This window comes from Anomalospiza imberbis, chromosome Z, assembly GCF_031753505.1.
Source record: "Anomalospiza imberbis isolate Cuckoo-Finch-1a 21T00152 chromosome Z, ASM3175350v1, whole genome shotgun sequence".
NCBI classification, from domain to species: Eukaryota; Metazoa; Chordata; class Aves; order Passeriformes; family Viduidae; genus Anomalospiza; species Anomalospiza imberbis.
Window position 1 is genome coordinate 51,691,211 of NC_089721.1, and position 17,086 is coordinate 51,708,296.

The 17,086-nt window shown below is 40.2% G+C and overlaps 1 protein-coding gene across 6 annotated transcripts in view; it reads right to left on the reverse strand.

Moving 5' to 3' along the window:
• Window positions 1–13,607: 13,607 nt before the first annotated feature.
• The window catches only part of ZNF608 (zinc finger protein 608), an 84,917-nt gene continuing 81,438 nt past the window's right edge, over window positions 13,608–17,086 (reverse strand). For 5 of the 6 annotated variants that reach the window (XM_068176902.1, XM_068176901.1, XM_068176900.1 and 2 more), the window contains 2 exons: window positions 16,718–16,799; window positions 13,608–15,678 (listed from right to left, as the gene is read on the reverse strand). In XM_068176902.1, coding sequence (XP_068033003.1) covers window positions 15,672–15,678; window positions 16,718–16,799 — 89 coding nt within the window. In that variant the 3' untranslated portion in view covers window positions 13,608–15,671. Of the gene's footprint in view, window positions 15,679–16,713; window positions 16,800–17,086 lie in introns of those variants that run through there. The other variant, XM_068176904.1, reaches the window with a different exon arrangement.

Here is a 17,086-nt window from a genome sequence, read left to right on the forward strand (position 1 = left end):
TTGGAATAAACCGTACGTTTTCCAGGGGTGAGACAGAGCATACCATTTAACTAAAAGATTTGCAATAAATTTCATAACTGCAGATGTGAGGACACACAGCTGGAATAAAATTATTATCTCTGAATATTTTAAATTTCAGACCTGGATTCCAATCTAAGCAGATAGTCAGGGCTGGATTTGCTGTGGTCAGTGTCTTATGAGTTGCCAATTGTATTTCCTATAAAAATAGCAGGAATTTTATGAAAGCAGCTGTTCTGGAGAGATTTTTTTTTTGCTATCCTCCTGATTGATTTCAGCTGATTTGCCTTTACCTACCCCATACCACACTCAGACTCTAGGAAATGTACTTCTGTGTGCTCTGTGGAGCAACTGAGAGATGAATCTGTATCACCAGCAGACTGAAAAGACTCACCTTGCCATTTTACTCCGTGGTAGGGTTGTAGATGTGAAATAATGTAATGGCAGACAACTGAGTGTGATAGTACCTAACATGGAAACTCCCAGCACTGAGGTGAAGGCTCTCTCTGCCACCCTGCTGTACAGCTCCATCCCTTCTGCTGGGAACCACAGGAATATCAAGAGCAACACACACAGCTGCTGGATATTGTAAGACCCCAAGTATGCAAACTAGCAGTTAAAACCTCATCTGGTCTTTTCAGATCTGATCTGATGGAAATCACTTTAGTCTAAGCTGGAGCATTCTGCATTGCTTTAATTTCTACTAGCTTTTGATGACCCCCTCTGGGGTGATTATTCTATTAGGATTTAACTTTGTAGTGAACATGCTCTCTGCCCTCATACGTACTGTACATATTACTACTTTCAGCCAATGCTTCAGGAATTAATTAATTGCTGACTTCTAGTGAAATTCTTTAGATCTAACCACCTGTTTTTGAGGAACCTAATTAAAAAACTTGTTAAGGATTTATTCCAACTCTGTGTGGGTAACATTTACATCCTGGTCCTGTCCCGTTCATTATTAGGAACAAGAACTGAAACGTTGTTGCTGCTGGTGCTGTAAAACCAATGCATCAGGTCATAATGGCTAAAAAGATCTAAGTGTGTTCAGACCTGAGAAAGAAAGGAGGAAGGGAGATTTGACTGCTGGCTACAGCTACATGGTGAAATGATGAGGAGAACGTGGAGCCAGACCCTTCCCAGGGGTGGGTGAAATGACAAAAGATATGAGATGGAACATGGGGAATTTCAACTAGATAATTTTCACCATGAAGATAATGAAATACTGGAACAGAAGCCTAGAGAGGAGTGGGATTTCTATCCTTTAAGATGAATTTCTTCAGCCCTGAAGAACCTCTTCTAATCAAAACGTTTTTGAGCTAGATGTTGGACTGCATACCTTCACAGGTGTCTTCCAGGATAAATTATTCTGTGATTCTAAGAGCAAAATAAGGAGGTAGATTTAATAAAATATGGCCGAGGGTACACATTTCTCATTTTCTTAAGTTGTTTCCTAAAACAAATCCTAAGGACTGTGTGTCATCTGCTGTATTCCAAGTGTGTCTAAAATCCCAAGATAATTCACAGCATTAGATTAAAATGTCAGAGTGCCTCTAGCTCTAAGTGACTACTTCTCTTTCATGCTGGAAACATTTTAAGCTTGGTTCCTGTATACCATTTATGGCAAAGGAAGCCCTGCCTCACAAACCTGTTGACAGTCAGGGGACTCATGTATATGAAAAGGCTGATTCAAGCAGACTGCTCCTATTTGGTGTTCCACAAAGCTTTTGACAGGCACCTTCACCATGCCTTTTAAAGAAGTATAAAAACACACATAGGAAAGATTACCCAGCTAAAATTAGGAAGACAGGAATAAATAGGATGTTCTACAGCAGAAAGATAGATATGAATCCCTGCATCTACAGAGGATATATTATAAATAGAAAAGTTTCAAACAAGAATGGTAAGGATGTTCAATAAGTTCCATAAAGGAAGAAGAGAAAAAAAATAGGCTGGGAGTCCTTAGTGTGGAACAGAGATGATTTAAGGTAGAATATATTGGAGACTATAAAATCATGATAGGTATAGAGGGATGTCTAGGAAAGAAATTATTTTGCTGTTTCCTCCAGTACAAGAATCCTTGGTCATCAAAAAAAGGTAAGTAGGACTGTATCCAGGACATAGAGAGAGTCTGTGTGTGATTGGCAATGCATGTGAGAAAATCCTTGGCAAAGGAGGAACATCTTGGATACAAAAAGCTCATACTGAATTGAAGAGGAGATTGAAAAAGCCCTTTGGCAGCAAAAAAAGAAAAAATGTTTGTTAATTATTGCATAGAGAAACTACACTAGAAACCCCCTGACTGAAAATTGTCAGAAGATAGAGGAGCATTAGCACTGAAACATTCCCTACTCTTGCTCTTCTCCAGGCATTTAATCATAGCCAGTTCTGATGACTGGGCTACCTGGAAACTGGTTGAGTTTATATTCTCTGACCTTCCTTTGGCCAGGCAAGAGATCTATCAGAGATCCCCATGCTGTCCTGAGTGCAGCTGACTCACCCATGGCTGTTGGCCTCCCTCTTTCCTGATGAGTTCCCCACACAGCACTCTGGACTCCTGGGATGGCCGATGCACATGTGACCTCCTGAACAACATAGGCATGTCCAGGGGCTGCTGCAGGAGCCCCAGCCATGAGGATAAATGTTTCATCCTGGGGTTGGTTTCAGATGAGGGATTCTGATGTATGTTAGTTAGTCGGTTCTGTGTACCCCTCTGTATGCCCCTGTTCCCTCCACGGTGGTCTGCTTCGGGTCAACTCCAGTAACCACCCCCCGTTCCTTCCTGAGACTTCCCTGTCAGTTACCCCGTGCCTGCAACCCCATTCACCCTGGAGCCCCATGTCCGCCCCTGTTGCGTCCCTGTTGGTCACCCTGGTCCACGTCACTCCCTCATAGCCTGCCCCCATTGGGCGAGGGGGGCTTCCGTCTTCCTTGGACTGCCCTCTATAAAACCCCACTCTCTCCTTTGTTCAGGGCCATTTTGTCCACGCGGCATTGGGGAGCGAGTTGCGCTTCTCCGTCGCAGCTCCATGCGTCAATAAAGTTCTCCAGCCAACCACACGGACAGAGTGGACAATTCCTTCCCTCTTTGCCTCGTCCCTCGTGCGCAGCAGCAGAACGTGGGCAGCCCACCCGGGTGCGCGGAACGCCACCGCGCCTGGACCATGCGGCGCTCCAGGTCCCACCGAGAGAAAGAGTGTCTTTAGCCGGGCTCTCTGGAGCTGCGCGGGACCGGGGGACAGAACGCAACGCCGCAGATAAACATCAGCACAACTGAGATGATGACACTGGGAACATGAAACCACTGGTGGCCTCAACAACGTGTTCTGAACATTCCTACAGCAGGCGAAGCTAGATTTCCAAAAGAATTCAAGCTCTTTGCAGAAATCTCAAAACGTGCTTTTCAAGATAGTTACCAGATGCCTAGCTCCCCTTGACTGCAGAGTGATAGCACTTCTGAAAATACATGAGACACCTATCTACAGCTTTAGGTGCTTAAAGCTCTCCAGTGTGCTGACCCTGTGCCCTCCAGAACTTAAAAATAACTCTGCCTAATTGGGCTCCTACTTGACCCTGTGTGGTTTGAGGCCTGCTCCATCTGCATAGGCTGACAGGACAAATGAAAATGAAAATATATTAATCTGAAGTGAAAAGCACTTATTGCAGATGGAACAGGATCCCTTGAGGCACATACCCGATCCCAAAGTTATGGACAGACACGGCAATTTTAATATTAATACTATGTTTTAAATAATAGAGAAGATGTGACTATCAATTTATGGCTTAACAAAATACAAATCATACTATTTTACAGCAGGTTAAAGGATTGAAGTCTATAACCTTTCATGATTCTCTATTAGAATAGTACTTGTAGTGGTAAATACTACGAGACAGGAAATTTCCATATGTGGGGCTTTTTTTCTTCAACAAAACAAAGAGAAAGAAAAGAATAATGAAATTGTTGGAGACAGGCCTCTCCCTGCAAGTGTATTTGTGCAGTACTAAGGTGAGCAGGTTGGAAGCTTTGGTGGGCAGAATAAAATATTTTAAACTCCAAACAAAAGAGTTCAGAAAGACAAAACCAGGAAGCATGCCAGAAAATAGTATTACACTAACTGTGTGTGCATGTGTGCCAAAGCTGTACCTGATCACCAGATATCTCAAATATATGCATACTTTTCTAAGCATCTCACTTTTTTTTTTTCTCAGAGACTACTTTTGTTATCAGACACTTGCATTCCCATGTTTAGCACACTCAGGACTAATTTCCATGCCTTTGCTAATTTTTTTTTTCCTTTCTTTTTTTCCATTTCAGTATAAGGCACTGTAAGCACAATATTTTTGCCTGGTGAATAGGCAGAGAGATCTTCTTGTACAACTTAAGGATGCATTCCCTCGCATTTTCAAAGCAGATGATTAGCTGTACTAGGCTTTGCCAAGACAGTGGGCGTTTCATAGCTATATCCTTGTGCAGGTCTTTGAAATTATTCTCTCTTGATAACTAATTGCAGCAGCTGACCTTCCCAGTTTCACATCCATCCACAGTTTCCCAGCAACAGTGTGATGAGTCTCCTACTACATCAGTTATCCACTGACCATTATTTGCAAAACTGCACAAAAAACGTTTACTTAGTACACTGCTTTAAACTCAAAAGCAGGTAAACGGGCAGTGTTGTGATCCTGGATCTGATCCCTCTCATCTGACCTCAGTGGTGGCCCAGAGCTTTGGGATATTACTACCACCAGCTACCTTCATTACCTTTTTAATACACAGAAGTCATGCCTGTGTGAGCAGCACCCAGGCAGGTGGTGTGGCTGTGCCCAGCCTGCCCACGGGAGGGGCAGGTGCCACCTCTGTGCCATGCTGCAGGATGTGTCCCCAGGTGCAGCAGGCATGTTCAGCCACGAGGCAAGCAGAGCACGTGTGATGAGAAAACTCCTGTGTTCTCCCCCAGCCTCAGCAGAGGCAGGCTGCAGTGCACTTGAAAGGCTTCTCTGGAGCACAGTAATTATTAATGGAGTGTTTACTGGGTCACTTCAAATGGAAACAGAATGTCTTCAGAAACACTACACAGGGCATTTGATTAGCAGTGGAGATGAACCTGTACCAGGAACTCGGATTCAGAGAATTCATGTTCAGCCTTTGTGGCTGTAACTGCTCAAGTCAGGATGCCCTCTTCCCCCAGCTATTTATTTAGCTGAAACACATAATGTTCTTGTTAGTTCAGCTAGGGCTGGATATTTCTTTTTTCTCTGTTCCAAGAGAAGCATTGTTCTACAAAAGAACAGCTTGAGTCTAAAAGTAAATAGGTTAAAAAAATAACCCATGCCAATGGGCAATAGGAGCACTCTGGGTGGTTAAGTAAGAAAATAAGAGCTTGATTTTAGGTGCCCAAGTTTGAAAGTATTTGCCTATGTTCTTCACTTAGTCCTCTCACACCCTAATTCAATTCATATTACCCCTTCTGCACAGCAGAATGGTGAATCCTAAAACTGGATGCTTGTTGAAAACAAACTGGAAAAAATAAAAAGAAATCACACCTGCACCTTCAATGGTATCTATCTGAGCTCATCACAGTAGTGGAAGTATATTCTTTGCATGGTGTTTCTTAACACTGAATGTACAAGTGCATGAAAGCGAAAAATGATCTCCAGCAGCCGCGCCAACCTCATTTGAACATTAGATTATTCACTTTCCCAACTAATCAATAATTGTTATAATTAAAATTGATAGTTGCAAATAACATGACAGAGTGCTGCTGCCAGAATACTGATTGTGTATTTGGCTTGAAAAGATAGGCAGTAGCATGGAACACTTATTTTCCAATTTGCTTTTAGCTGTGTGCAAATTGCTTTAGCTGTATCCAGCTGATTTAGACCTTGCCTGGAGGTACACTAGATTAATTGGGAGCCACACATTCATTGCTTACAGAATGGACTCTGTAATTGGTGAAATTTGTTAGTGCCAGTTATAAAATAACTATATAGTTCTGCTTTTTAGTCGTCTTTTCATTACTTTTCAGGAAAAGGAAAAAACAATTAGAATCTTTCAGACATCCAAAATTGCTTTTAAGTCTTTATGTAAAACCACCAGTGTGACTACAGTCAATATTTTATGCAAGCCAATATTAGTGTGAATATAGTATTGATTTTTTTTTTCAAAACTGAAAAGCTCTTCAGCATACATAAGAGGGATTTCTTTGTCCTTGTTGTGACTGAACTTTAGATAATGAAACCATTATGTGCTTAATACCCAGAGCTTTCAAAAATAACTTTGTTCTATTTTTGTACCTCAACTAGCTTATTATTAACCTACAAAATTAATTGTTGTTTGCTAGCACCCAAAAGCATTTAAAAGAGACTACAGCTTTTCTGAAATCCAGGCTCCTTTTTTGCCTTTGTGTATATTATAATGACACAAAAAGCCTATAGCTAAATACATAAATATAATCGACTACTTCCAAGTTATATATTCTCATGATTATTGATGGATTTAAGACTCAATGCATTAACTGGGCTTTTTTCAGTTTCCCTATTTCATAACTTTACCCTAAGACTAATTAAATTCTGAACAAGTTACTTTTGTTTACCACAGCTGTTAGGCCAGAGATGTTCTGCACCTTACTTGTGGTGCAGAGCATGGTGCAAGGCAGTGGGGTGGACTTATTTCCAGAAAGGGTCCAGGCTTGGCCCTGAACACCTCCCATCTTTGTGAGGGGAGAAGATGCTCTCAAACACATTGCCACCTTTCAGCTTTGTAACTGTTCAGGAGACACACACAATAGGGCCATGCAGAGAAGACCCTTGCAAAGCTCTCATTTAAGTTCCTGTGACCACACCAAGTCTACAACCTTTCCCTGGCACAAAACATTTGAGCCCATTGACCAGTTGCAAATAAACTACATACTCCGAAGACAATCTCTACTTTGACAAGTATTACTAAAAAGGCAAAGCAGATATGGCCTGTTAGTGGTCTCATGTAGGAAAAATTAAGAAGATCACTATTTATTGAATATCTGAGGGTCTGAAGAGAAAAGAGATCCACTGAAAAGTGGTCTTTATTAGCCTTATTGGTCACAGAACTATTTGTTGTTGTCTCCTTTCCTTAGTGATTAGCTAGCAATTTGCTTTTGATGGTGTCAGAAGATATGGGTAATTCAGCTGTGGATTCAAGTAGAGCATCTGACCTTGATGTTATCACTAGGGACTAATGGATAGCAAATTCAAGCAGCGACCCAGGGGCAAAGCATAATCTAAAAGGAGTGTGGGGGTTGTGAAAGGGAGATGGCGGTCTGGTCTGCATCCCTAACTGCTCTTAGCCACTCTGATAAAGCCTCCTGAAAACTGTCCTGTGTTTGCCTTGCAGATTCAAAATCGAGAAGGTTTTCAATTCGCATTCTATTGATCACTGTATACTAGTCAAATGAGTTTTAGCATGAGTCAGAGGGGTAATAATATTATTGATAAATGTTGTCTTCATTAAATCAATGATTGTTTTGAAATTTGTTTTCCCTGTCAGCTACCAAATCCTACCAAATCCTGAATATGGGGAATTAATTTTGTCCTATTGAAAAAATGGGGGGCAAGGCCCCAAAATGTCAAGGCTGAATTCCTGCAAGCCTCTTTTCCTCTTTCAATTGAAAAATGTTTAAAACAAACAAACAAACAAACAAACAAAACCACAACAAGAAAAAAAAAAACCAAAGACTGTAAAACATTACTAAATATATAGGGCACTTAATATGAAAATATAGTACCAATTTTGAGCTTAGGAACATATGAAATACTGCATCCTGAAGATTCATCTGAGCTCATCTAAGCTGCACACTGAAGTGCTAATATTTAAAACTAGAGCAGCCAAAACGAAAGCAAGTACAAAGGCAAATACAACAACATATCCCATGATAGAAATATCCTTCTTACAGTGAAAAATACTCAAACTGGCTTCTTAAACACACATCAGCCTATTAATGAGGAGACAAGGGCCCTTTACACTGGTGACTAGTAATCCAATACTGCCATTTAACAGGGCCCAGAAGAATGTAAGAATTAATAATGGTAACAAACAATGAAAGACAACCATACCAAAGGTCTCAACTTACTACCATGAGAGGAAGTGTAACTGGAGACACACACCTCTGGTTTGTCACATACAGTCCCTTGACTGAAAATTTTCTACTCTGCAATAAAGTTCTCTTTCTCTATCATTTACTTCTCCCTTCAGATGGCAGACACAGAAGGTGTATTCTTGCTGTATAGCAGCCCGAAACAGGAGAAATCATGTCCTTTGGGGCAGGTGAGTGGCATGTCACTAATGAGACAGGTGTAGTGCTCTTTAAAGACAACTTTTTGTCAAGGCCATGCTTGAACTTTAAGACTGACCCATGCTTTATCCCATCTTACTCTCTGTAAGTTGCTCAGATGTATTAGGGTAACTCGGCTCTCTTCAGACTGTAAACACTTTGTCCCTCGATGCTGCAGGCCTCTGCGACTGAGGAAAGCAGAGCACATGGAGAGGGCAGCTCATCAGCTCATGAGCCAGTGGCATGTAGCAAGCACTCAACAGCTTCAGAACAGTCAGCTCTGCCCCGAGGGCATTTGCTCCATGTTAACTCCACCGTGAAAGTCTGCCTGTCCAATGACAAGCTTTCTTTACTAGGACTCACTGCAGTTTGTAGTGTCAGTGTCTGGGCACTCACCTGCTCCTGCTCAGTGACTTATGTGACACCACTGCTCCTTGTGCTGCTTGGGTGACCTTGCTGGACCCACAACTCTCTAAAGCCCTGTATGTCTCTACAGAGCACAGCACTGAAATCTTTAGAGCAGACTCAGAAGTTTTCTCCCAAGTCACTTTTATGTCAATGCCTCTTATCCTCCCTACATATCAGGGCCAGATTTAATTGTTCTGTACCCTTTCTGGGTGCACATTGAATAATTTGCCAGGCCAATATACTGATGTACATATCCTGCTCTCCTTTAATACAACTGGATTTTAGTGTATGTTCACTAATCTTTTTAAGAAGTAGGACAAGGTTTTAAAAGCTTGTGATCTAGTGTGAAGTGCAGATACAAAACTCCAAAGCTGAGCAATCATTGCTATTGGAGAGCTATTTTATTGCCAGTGGGCTACAAAAGAGACCTCTAAGCAAACTGGCATCAAATCATGCATATGGCATATATATGTGACCCTGTAATAAAGGGGACAGTGAGTACATGAGCATCTGAGAGAGCACATATGCTCAATGAAGAAGGAAGGAGCTATACCAAATAGCAATTACTTGCTTGGCCTCAAGGAACCAATTCCCTATCTGAGTTGCAGAAGAGTCTGCCAAAGCCTAATGAGAGGTGTTCTAGCATAAAGAACTGGACTCTGTCTTGCTATTTTTAGTGTTTTCTTTCTCTAGTTGTTTCTTCTACAACTTCTTTGGGGAAATAAATCCAAACATGGGGACAGACTCCTGACAAATCAAAGTGAAAGTGGTCAACTGGTTTCAGGAAAGCCACAAGTCATTTAGAGTCTGAGGATTTGGTGATTTCTCTGTTCAAGTAAACCAGCTTCTTTTCAATCAGGAAGATAATGAATTAGGGCTGCAGATACTTGTGGCAAAGCTTGGTATTAAATTGTTATGTTCCAATGCACGGCATGAAACATGTTGTCATTGACATTTTAATGACCTTTTCTGTCTGGAGCTCTACTTGAAAATCAGTGGCTTGATGAGGCTCATCACTGCAAATACTTAAGTTGACTTAGTGACAGAGTGGGGAAAGGTATGAACAAAAGGAAATTATAAAAAGCAAGCCTTGCTCTGGTTTTTATAAGCAAAGGAAGAGCAGAAATTCCTGCTCTTTTTGCAGTCCATGTAGCCCTTGATGTGGCTCCTTCCACTCTCTTCTGGGAAACAGAACTTCAAAGGAAGAAGATAGTCAGCTTGCTGAAGCAGGCAGCAGAGCTGACCACTGCTGAATAGGGAGCTCATTAATGAGAAACATGTTCTGTATACAGAAGGTGCCTCGTTTGAGTACACGTATAAGCCAGCTCCTTTTACAGCTAACTGTCCCTTTCAGTCACTCCTACTGGAAGGAGAGAAGGAAAAAATGCTCCTGTATCCTCATGTTACTTCTAGTGTCACTTGGACTCTCAAATACAAGTTTATACTGTTGAAGAAAGATGGATTAAAATATAGGGAACAAAAAAAGGACTGATTTTTCATGGTGGCTTTTAACTATGCAGGAGGCTCTTCAATATGGGGCTTTTTATTCCACACCTCATTTCCACTGTTTGTTTTGAAACATATGAAGAAAAAAATCCTCTTTAACCTTATATTTGTTTATTTAAAAAAAATATTAGCAGGGGTCTTACCAAAGCCCTTTTCCTGCATAACATTCTGTAAGAAACAGCCTAAACACAAATCGCTTAAGAGCAGAAACTGCACATTCTTAGTCATTCTAAAGGTGCAGTCGGGGCTGGAGGCTCCTGGAGCCTGGTAGGTCCCACCCCACTAACCCTAGCAAAGGGGAAAGACTGCTAGGCTACAGCTGTATCCCAAGGCATCCGTGTCCCTGAGCCAGAGGTTAATAGCCTGGACTGAAATGGGAGTCCTGGGCCACTGAGAAGGGGTGGGGAGAGGAAGCTCCGTGGGAGGCTGGGCAGGGAGAGCAAGGCTTACTAATACCCTCAGGGCCTTGGAAACAATTAAAAGAACCAAAGTAATTTACGTATCAAGATGGATGCTTTAAAATTAGTCTCCTGTATTAAAGGTTTAAACAGGCTTTCAGAGAGCCTTTGCCTACTGATCTAATTCTACTTTTAATCAGGCATTGCTGCACTCTTTCATGAGGAAGTCCTGTAGCATTATGCCCAAAGCAGTCAGCAAGCACTATCCTCTCGTCAGCAAACTGAAATTATAGATCTAATATAATTAATTATTATACATCTTTATACCATTCAAAATGGCCATGGAATAATGCGGAAACATCTGTGAGGCTACTGGAAGTGAACTACAGGTATCAGCTGGGTCTGCAGGAATTCATTTGTTTGTAACAAAATCTACACTTTCATATTCCTAGAACATTTTTCTCTTGTGTTAAGGTGGAGATTAAGTTTTCTTCATGACAAATATTTCTAGGCTGCAAGTAATAATTACCTTTGCTAAACCTTTAAGTTTGCTAATTTATCAGTCCACATGAGAAATTTCAGAGTTGCAACTGAAGTTGAAAGCCCTATTTAGTGTATGTTGCACAGAAATTACTAACAGCTAGTGTAAGAATTTTACAGGGTGTCAATCTCCCCACCACTGGAACATGCACAGCTTCAACTGATGTCTCCTCTCCTTAATGAAAACCTCTTGCATTTCTTGGTAACAGTGAGATTTGACCTCCTCCAAAAGAAAAGAAAAGAAAAAGAATGACAAAAAAAAGGGGAAAAAAGAGACAGAAAAAAAGCAAATGTTGGCAAAAAGGCTGAAGCTATGAGAACTTAGGAAATACTGACCTAGAAAAAAGAAATCTTCCCGAGGGAGAACTGTATTTCACAGTAATGCTATAGGGTGTTTAGTGCAGAGAGCTACATAAAGTGCTAAAAGTGAAACCAGAACTCTCTTTCTAAAGCAGAACAAAGCTGGCATATTAAGTAATGACTGTATGTCTCCAGTTCCCTCTGATGCAGGGAGATAAAGGCTCAGACTTCCTATGTGGGCTTCGTATCATTCACAATTTTGAGTCACTGGATGGTTTCAAAATACCTTTGAAAACTGTAACGTTTTTTGTCAGTTACCTTAGGCTCCTTGTTAACCAGTGGTCAGTCATAGCTACTCATGGCATCTTGCACTATCCTCTATGAGGGGCTGTTGCTATTATTAAGAGGTAGCTATAAATATGAACTACACTGTATGAACTTGAAGTGAAATATGTTCTCTGTCTAGGCTAAAGAGAGGCAAGATACATTAACACAGACTAAGATAAAGATGCAGGTCAACAGACGAATTGTGATAAAAGGAAAGAGAGAGAACTAATCAAGGGACAAACCCACAAATGTATGCAGAAAGCTTTTAGATGTGCAAATAGAGTTTTCATGGTATCAGGTGGATGTAAGAGGGCTCCTTAAACTGGCAAGTGGCACAGAGAGGGGAGATGAGAAATAAGGAGCGAGAGTAGCAAGCAAACACTAGAGTGAGATTCTGAGACAGAAACATAAGGACAGTACTTCTGTCAGTTGTGACAGTGACACGACTGATGCCAGGAATGGAATATGAATTAGACTGCCTGCCTGACTCTCACTGGTTCTCTGAGAAGAGCCAGGGTGGAGAGTTGTAGAAGGGGACTATAGTGTCCTTTCTTTCTGCCAATATCAACAATTCCTTGTGTGTGTTTTAGGATGGATTCAGGGATTCTACAAATTCATGTCCTTTGGGGGTCCTTGCTCTGACAGCAGAGTGACAAGTGTAACTAAAGATCAAATGGTTAAGCCCAACCAGTGCACCTATCAGAAGCAAGGAGGGGATGTGTGGCACAGAACTAGCTTTGTGACCTCTCAGGTGTTCCCCAAGGCCACCAGGGAATTCTAAAATTACAAAACTGAATTATGTTTCTCTTAGCCCCCATTTTCACCAGCTCTAGGCTAGTCCTGGTAGTCAGCCAACTCAGCTGGTTAGACCTTTGTTCTATTTCAGCCCCTAGAGCTACATGATAGCTCAAAAAGCACCGCCTCTGCTGTTCACATCTATTTTCTCCCCCTGCAAGCATCACAAGCAGTAGCTCCCTGGCTGGGTTTTTGGTGATGGGCTCGCACTGACAGACCTTTCATTTCTCTAGCTGCATTTACATGGACAGACTTAGAAACTCAAATGAGTGTACTGCATAAGCTCTGCTTCACCTTTGCAAGACATCCAGCAACGTTTGGATGCAAGACAGAAACAAGGTCACTGTTAGCTGCTGTGGAAGGGCAGGGTGGTAGAGGTCAGCTAGACGTAGCAAAAAGTATAATCCCATCCTGTGGAAAACAGTGCAAATGTATCTGTACCATGATGCTTCTGCCCCTTTTCAGGCACCGTCCTCTGCAGTTCTTAGTTCCCAGGTGTATAAATCATCTTCCTTTTACTACTGCTTCAGTTTGCTCTTCCTTTGGATGCTCACACAGTGGTGAAATGACCCTGCCAGCTGCACATCAGTGCTCAGATGTGTGGGGGAACACCCTTTGGCTTTGGGGAGTGCTGAACTAGAGAGTGACACTCACTGTGGCTCAGCCTTTAGGGAGGTGAGTATGGTGAGTGTTAAAGCAAAAAGAAGACTATGAAGCTAAATGGAAGACATAATAATCTTAAGTGGAGGAAGACAATAAATGGCAAGAGATGTTAGCCACTCTTACAGACTTCAAGGATACAGTAAAACTATAACATTGATTGTAATTTTAACTGTTGCTTACCCTGTATCAATTAGAGTAATTCATTCCAGTTACTTATGACACTCAAACCACACTAAAAATCACCAACAGTGTGAATTTGTAAGACCTATTTTGCTGTGGTAGCATTAATTGTTTAGGCAGAAAAAAATAAAAGTCAATGGTATGTTTCAACACAAAAGCCATCTGAGCCTTTACTATAGAAGTAATAAGGCATTTATTATTTCAAGAGCCCTGCATTCACAATATCCCCTTTTTCAAAGAAAACACCCCTTCCTTCCCATTTTTTTATGAGGCTAACTTGTAGTATGTCACCACTGTGAGACTTCTGAATGTGTTCAGAACAAGACAATAATAGTAAGCCACAGATGAATGATGTGTAGTAAAAATCAATAAACCTTATAACTATTCACTAAGGGAACTGATTTTATGCCTATAAAAATAAAACAATTATAGCAATATTAATGGCAGATTCATCATAGTAATATAAAAGTCCAAGTGTGCTTGTCTGTTGGGAATCTTTAATTCATCCTTCTGTATTAAGTATTCACAAGGTAGAAGAAATGGAACCAACTTCAAGAACAACCTTTAACTTGCAGTAATTCACCCTGTCAAAAAAAAAAAACCCAACAAACACAAAACAGAAACAACCAGAAAACTTAAAAAAACAGTTTTGACAATCAATGTAACCGGGATATGCAGAAAAGGAAGAAAGTTAAAGCCTCAAAAACCTGGCCAGTAAATTTGATTTTTTTTCACATCATGATTAGCAATTTCATGTTACTGTGTACTGTGTTAACTGCATTGTAACAAAACAGGTGATGTAGCCACATAAAATATTTATCTTGTGGTAATACAGGTTAGACACAGCAAAGGATTTTTTTTTTTAATTGACAGGTCCTCTGTTTTTAGGCATCTATTAATTTTTGGGTGGAAGGGTAATACAGATATAATAGGAAAAAAATTGCCTATAATTTATAGCATACAGAGCTGCTCTAAAAATAGGTATTAGACACTTCAGTTCCACTAATACCATCCAAAGTGTTATCATGGGCCTTTTTTGAGCCTATCAGGGTCAACAGAAAAAGGTCCATCTGCCATCTGGCTTGTACCCTGCATTGCCTGCTGGGAGAGGACAATGGCATAGGCCCAGCAGGAGCACGACTAGGAGCTGTGCCATTGCTGCACCCTGTGTTATCTACAGCTATGACACATCTTTCAAAGATGTGCTCAAGAACACCAAGAAATAAAAAAAAAAAAAAAAATTCAAAGTTTTTAATTATTCTGATTGCCAAATTATTTAAGGCAAGTAAAAAAACGAAAGCATTTGATATAGGTTTTACATAAAATAAACTAGGTTACAGCATAAAACAAGTAAACAGGTAATGGCATTAAAGTCTCTCCTCTAAATCTGGGTAATTGTAAACATTAAAAAAAAGACTGCAGGACTATTCAAGTAATAGAACAATCACAGATGTCTTCTCATATGCAGGCTATTAGGTTATCTGCCATTCAAGATTATCAAAAAAGACATTTCATTATTCACAGATGCTCATTATCTCCATTTAAAATCTATACATTATATACAACACAGTTTTTGTGGTACTAGAATCCCCATGCCTTCCAAAGGTATATTTTTCACAATACACAATTACAATGAAACAGTGAATACAGTAACATTTTACACTGATGCATCTTAATAGGAACCACCAAATAGACATCTACATTGTACCAAAGTGTCATCACAGTTAGCCTCTCTGAGAGCTTGTGGGAAATACCAGAAGGGTATGCAAGGTTCAGGCACACTGATACATAACATTATTTATTTACAATTGGAAAGGAAAAAAGAGAGAAGAAAAAGGAAAGGAAGAAGAAGAGAAAAGAAACAAACAGCCTTTTGCGGTTAACGCCTTCTAAACATGACAAATACATATCTCCATTTAGTGTGTGGTTCGCAACTTAGCAGCAGACCCTGTGTGCGAGCCTTGGTACTGATACAAAAAAAGTAAAGAATATATATATATTTTTATATATATATGTATATATATATATACGCATATATATATATATATAAAAACAGAAGTCTAATTACAGCAACATTTGTTACTCTGTGATAAAATCTGCAATTTACAAAAATGAAATGACTGGTTTTTGCCTGCCATTAAGGCATTTCAAATTAACACCATGGAACTGATGTCTGTAATAAAGCGCTTCCTCATGTGATCCAGTCACATGACAATGTTCATCCCCAAATTCATCATTCTCTGAAAAGAGAAAGAAGAAGGTTTTAGTAAGCAGCATCCTTTCCTCACACTTTTTTTTCCTGCACCTTGAATGCATCATGAAATGAAATCTGTACACATATTCTCAAACCCAAGAATAAAAGACAGCAAGCCCTGTCCTCATCCCTCCCCTGCCAGGAACAACATCCTGAGAAGTAACCTATGCCAGGATTTTTCTTCTGGGTTCTGATACCCTATCATCCATCTGCTCTTCCAGGGCTACAAACCTTTCTTACTCAAATAATTATAGCTAAAGGTTGCTTGTTACAGCATCAGCTTTCAGACAGACACCCGGAACATGGAACTTCACAGTTCTATTTGATACATTAAACTCTGAGTCTTAACATGGCAGCAATGAATGAAACATTAGTGTTAAAAGATGCTTTGGAATTTTCACTCGATATGGGACCATTATAATGCAGAAGTTTTCCTCTTGACAACCTAGTAAACAACTGAGAGGCTTTCAGGCATGTCATGACATGCCTGACATGGGTATGCAACTTAATGTATGACATTAATTTGAATACCCATGTATGGCAGGTATGACATGGGTGTGCAATTTAAATACAAAACCATTTCTCATGGGCTCCCAAACAGACCTCTCTAAAAGCAACATCAGCAAGCCAGGCAGACTTGCAGAATAGATAGAATCCTAAGTTTTTGTGGTCATGCATGGAGCCAACTGAACATTAATTTTAAACTCATTTTATTAAAAATTTGGATCTCATAAATTATATTTCATAATCTCTTGTTTTATCTTAATACCAATCCTTAAAACACACTCCATGGAAAATCTCAGAAGGTTTGCTCTTTCTTAATGATCTATGTTACAATTAAAGAACACAACTAAGGACAAAATGTCATTCTAAGGAGAACAAAACTGCAAGCAACCCAGAGTACAAAGTTTTTCCTCAACCTTAAAAACTGTGTCATACAAGGAAATGCACACAGCAGGCTAAAAAGAATATGTGATTTGCTTTCTCCTCTCTATGTTACAATATATAATTTATTGGGTATTTACCTTCTTTGTGCAGGAAACATACCAGATGCAGATGCCTGTGCAGCCACCTGCTGAGTGGCAACAAGGGCAGCAGAGGTCAATCCTGTGAGAAAGAAGAAACAAAGGAATGTTGATGTACCTCTGGTTTTAATGCATTTTTGTGGTCAGAGGAATGGTAGGAAGGATCTCTAAGGCAAACAATCAGAAAATGCAGGGGGGTTATCACTACATAAATAACACATATTACAGGCAACATTGTTAAGACAGTCTGCCCAGTATGATCAATATACCTTTCTGTAATAAACTGAATTGTCTTTGATAGATATTCTACAAGAAATTACAGCATTTCTACTTACTGCATTATTTTTCAAATACAGCACTGCATGATGC